Source organism: Citrus clementina, unplaced genomic scaffold (assembly GCF_000493195.1).
Source record: "Citrus clementina cultivar Clemenules unplaced genomic scaffold, Citrus_clementina_v1.0 scaffold_16, whole genome shotgun sequence".
Classification (NCBI taxonomy): Eukaryota; Viridiplantae; Streptophyta; class Magnoliopsida; order Sapindales; family Rutaceae; genus Citrus; species Citrus x clementina.
The window spans coordinates 94,703-99,240 of NW_006262933.1; the positions used below are offsets into that span (position 1 = coordinate 94,703).

General features: G+C 36.3%; 1 protein-coding gene across 5 annotated transcripts; it reads right to left on the reverse strand.

The window, feature by feature from the left end:
* Positions 1-6: 6 nt before the first annotated feature.
* On the reverse strand, positions 7-4,251 carry LOC112101479 (chaperonin CPN60-2, mitochondrial-like). Of its 5 annotated transcripts, none has more exons than XM_024192155.1 (16): positions 4,139-4,250; positions 4,014-4,038; positions 3,816-3,876; positions 3,541-3,694; positions 3,350-3,445; positions 3,099-3,206; positions 2,741-2,926; positions 2,520-2,600; positions 2,382-2,432; positions 2,073-2,135; positions 1,790-1,879; positions 1,036-1,126; positions 840-943; positions 486-573; positions 291-369; positions 7-213 (listed from the first exon to the last, which is right to left on the reverse strand). In XM_024192155.1, exons 4-16 carry the CDS (start codon positions 3,658-3,660, stop codon positions 192-194), a joined length of 1,179 nt encoding a protein of 392 aa, XP_024047923.1. In that variant the 5' UTR covers positions 3,661-3,694; positions 3,816-3,876; positions 4,014-4,038; positions 4,139-4,250; the 3' UTR covers positions 7-191. The 5 variants fall into 5 exon arrangements, with proteins under 5 accessions (XP_024047923.1, XP_024047920.1, XP_024047921.1 ...); XM_024192152.1 differs by having other exon boundaries at positions 480-573; positions 4,139-4,249; XM_024192153.1 differs by having other exon boundaries at positions 480-573; positions 4,014-4,055; positions 4,139-4,249.
* Between the last annotated feature and the right edge of the window lie 287 nt (positions 4,252-4,538).

The following is a 4,538-nucleotide window of genomic DNA, read 5'->3' on the forward strand; positions in this document are numbered from 1 at the left end:
ACAAATAATAAATAAATATAATGTGCCATGAGAATTTGGATTATAAATCACCGTAACCATAACAGCACCCAGTGAAAGCTGATAGAAGCCTCCATTACGCCTTTGTTTTACTCTGGAGGCTTGTATCAGCTGGAACTTTCTTTGCAAATATTCTTGGAAAGACAAGCTGAGCCACCTTAAGAGCCTCAATTTCAAAGTCTTGCTAACATCTCACTACACAAGAAGAAAGAATTAATATGTGCTTAGATAAAAAATTAGCATAAGCTTAAAGGTTTTAAATAACTAGTTACCTTGTAGCCTCCACCAAGACTGCTCTTATGGTTTTCAATGGAAAAACAATTTCTGGCATAAGCATATCTGCATTTTCACCTGACACAAATGTAGATCAAAGTACCCTCACCTTAATTCCCAACCCTCGAATTTCACTCGTTTCCTTTTCAAATTTCCATTATTCGAAAAAGGGGGAAACAGACGCAAACCTTTACCGAGGGGTTTAGGCTTGGATCCCTCGAGTAGCTTGCTAACAACTGACCCATCAACTCCAGCGCTATAAGCAATCGCGCTCACCAGCATCTGCAGATGCAGGCTCAACCAATCAGAAGGCTCTGAAAAACTAGACATTTTGTTACCAATATTCTCTACCATGATTCACTCTTGAGATACATAAAAGATAAGGCTCATGCCCCATAACGAAAACCACGCATGCATTTTGTGAAGTATATGTCACTTTTCACCTTTCAACGAGGAATAATCTTAGCAGCCCTCTGCCTTTAGACAGATAGACAATAAGAGGTTTTAGAAATATCACATACATAATTAAAAAGAAGAATAAAGAAAACCTCAAGAGCATATTGGATAACTTGAACACCAATCTTCTGACCATGGTTAGCAGTTTGCAATTTATCCAACTCCTTGCAGGCATATAAAAGTGACATGACACTAACTGCAAATGCATCAGAATACATATAACATTTGTATGTCATGCATCAATCAAACAAGATAGACCAACAAAAGCCAAAAATATAAGAGGTTTACCAACTCCTTCCTTTGCAGCCTTGACAGCATTTATGGCATTAGCAACTCTATCCTTCTTTTCACGCACTTCAGCTTTATTACTTCCACAGACCTTACAACAACAGCACCCATTTCATTTCAAATCAGAATACTTCCTTACCTAACATCTCTAATTCAACAATCTTTCATCTCAACGAGCCAAATTTCATTTATAGCATGATGCAACAACAGAATAAGATGCAGTCATGTCTTCTAAATGCAATTACTGTAACCAAACAAGCAAATTGATTCATCTTTGGCACGTTCCTATTAGCAAGGAATATATACTTCTACCAAAATCCAGTTCCAAAACTTCACATATATTATAATGTCTAATTGACTGTTTGGTACTGTTTTTCTTCTCTTTTTCCCATTTTAAAGTATCAAAGTATTTGTACGGTATCAGTCTACTCTATACTTCAATTATAATCATATGAAGATGGGAATGTAATTTGAATCCAAAGAATTAGTCAATTAATTAAATCATTTTATCCAAAATGACCTGATCATTGATCCTCCCTATAAATGAGTTTATTCAACTTTTTTAATAGCAGATAAAAGAAAATTCAAATTTCTTGGCTGGCCAACCAGGATTTAGAGTTTAGACCTGGTCATGACTTGGCCCAAATGGATCGTGCTAATAGGTCATGTTAGGCTGAGAACTTTCATTCTATGCCCAGCACAAGTCAGTTTCAAAGCTCTTGAAGAACTAATTTACAATTCCAAATAACCAAACCTTTATAACAGCAGCGAGATAAGAGTGCTTTGTACAGCTCTCTTCCGGGAAATCTTGTAAATTTTCCATTGTGAATCTCCACTGTAACAACTGCAACAGACATATTTAAGAAAAGAAAATTAGCGAAAGGGTAAGCAAGTTGTCCAAAAATATAGAAACAGCCCAAAGAAGCACAAAAGAGCCAAACAGTATAAACTGAAAAGCAGAGTCGCTTCAAATTATAAACACAATTGAAAATTCTGGTAACTTGTTGGAAAATCATGTGAAATGTCACAACACAGACCTTTTCGTGTCCTATGCAAGCCTTACAAAGAAGGATAACCGTCTGATCCTTTGATACCGTAATCTACAATGATAAAAGAGGGCTAAGACATATTGTTTGAGCAAAACCTCGTCTCTCTTGTCAATATACACAAGGAAATGAAAATTAATATATTACTATGCCAAAGTTGTACCAGAAGAAAGGATTAAAGTCCACCAGAAACAAGGATGAGAAGAACGTTCTCATGATGTGCTCTACTTAGGTAAAATAAATCTTTTCTTCACACCAAAGAAAATTATATACCAGTCACTGATATCTGATATCTCTCACCTTCTCAGCATGGCCAAGAGATACGCATTCAAAATCTTTTCCTGTCATGACCTAAAAGAGAAAGAAAGGAACACATTGTTTTGTAAATCACATAATAATCATGCAAAGCAAGGTGGAGCATTTATCAAATGAACCAACCTTCCCATACGTGAATTTGGCAATGTCCCGAAGGCTAGCCTTCCTACTTTCTCCAAATCCAGGAGGTTTTATGACACAAGCCTTCAAGCAATTCAGAACCCACAAAAAATGAGAAGACATATGAAACTTCACTTTGTAAAATTAAATGAATAATTGAATGATAGAAGATTCTTCAAGTAGGCCATCTCTTAACAGCAAAACACTGTCAAGTATAAGTTCACCTTGGTTGCTGTAGCCACTCCATTTAAGACAAGACTTGCTAGGAGATCATTTTCAATATCTTCAGCAATGATCAGTACATCTGTGCCATTATATCTTCTAACTGGTCCAATCTCTGTCAATAAGTCAAAGAAGACGCAGTTCGAAACCTTTTTCTCAAGGATCATGATATAAGGATCTCGTAAAACCTAGTAAAAATGAAATCACTAGTTGATTAATAACAAGGCTGATCCAAAGTTATATCTTCATGGTAAGAACTAAGCAATCTCAATTACTTCATTGTCAATATATCTATCCTTTATAGAATCACAAATTTCTCATAAAACGTCAATTAATTTATTGATATCTCAAAATGCTTACACATTCTTTCGTCTTATGATTGGTGATGAAGTAAGGTGACAAATAGCCCCTGTCTAGGGTCATTCCCCAATACAACTGAAGTTCAATACTGGGTGGTGTTTTCCGATCCTGCAATAGTAGTGAGGCAGTAGAAAATAAACATAAAACAGTAGAGGAAACAAAATGGAAGGTTCTGAAACATAACAACCGAATCAGAGGCACAGCAGATAAGAAAAAAGTAAAGACGATGAAAAATTCAAGAAGCAACTTACAGCTAAAACATGAAGATTGTTTCCCCAACCTTTCTCAAAAGCCTTGGCTATGAGCTCGCCAATCACTCTGTCACCATTTGCTGCAGCCGTTCCAAACTTCAATTTAAAATGGGAAAAAAAGGCGTCAAAATGAAATATATTTCTGTGGATTATCATTAAATTGAGCAAGAGTCTAAAGTGAGAAAGAAAACCAGGGCTATTTGTTCGAATGATGTGATGGGTTGTGCTGTGCTGTATGAATTTCCCACAAGTGCATCAATTGCCATTCTAGCCCCTTGTCTTTGGTCTGGCACTTCCGCATCCTCCCGCATATAAAATTCTCCCTTTTAACTTTAGAATTGGTGCCTGCAGACAGAAGATAGATGTAAATTGAATTTGATCAGATGATCTGTATCCATTAATTAACTCCATTCCCATTCACAGCAAATCTAATTTCTTAATTAAGAAAATCCAGAAGATGTTTCACAATCAAAAAATCTTTTAGTGACTTCCGCCGCGGTATACTGTCTGCTCCGAGTTAAATGAACCTGACACAGAATTAAATTCAACGAAATTAACTCAACGAAATTAATCAATTGAACTGAATAAGCCAAGCCAGAATTAGTTATTATTATTTGAAAAAAGGAAACAAAAAACACTAATAAATGAATGAATGAATCATCACCGGCTGAAAATTGTTATCAAGCAACCTACAAAATCAAATTAACTAACATAAACAAAATGAGAGAAGTGGAAGGAAAACAAAGTAAACAAAATAAAAATTTGGTAAACTGTGAAGGAGAAGTGCACCTGACTTTGGAGGCGAGGTTAGAGGCATGGCGCAACATCGTTTGTGATTTTGTTGGGCAGAAAGGACAGAGGAATTCGATTGACCAAAACAGAACAGAGACTTAATGAGACTTAAAAGGCAGTTTTGTTTGGTTGGGTGGATTTTGTGGGTCCCCTGTGGTGGGATTGAGTCGGTTAGAAGGTACGTAACTACGTATTTAATGAATCAACTGGGCCTTAGCCCTGTGGCCAGAACCTTGCACTCACAACTGAGAGTGCAACGGTTCGAGCTCCCGCAATGTAAGTAGGAATTTATTTTCTTCCTTAATTATTAAGTGAAGGCAGTTTACTCCCTTTCGAAATGTGAGTGGAGTAGAAACCCCTCGAATATTAGAGATGATAAAATTTAGGTAATTTTACA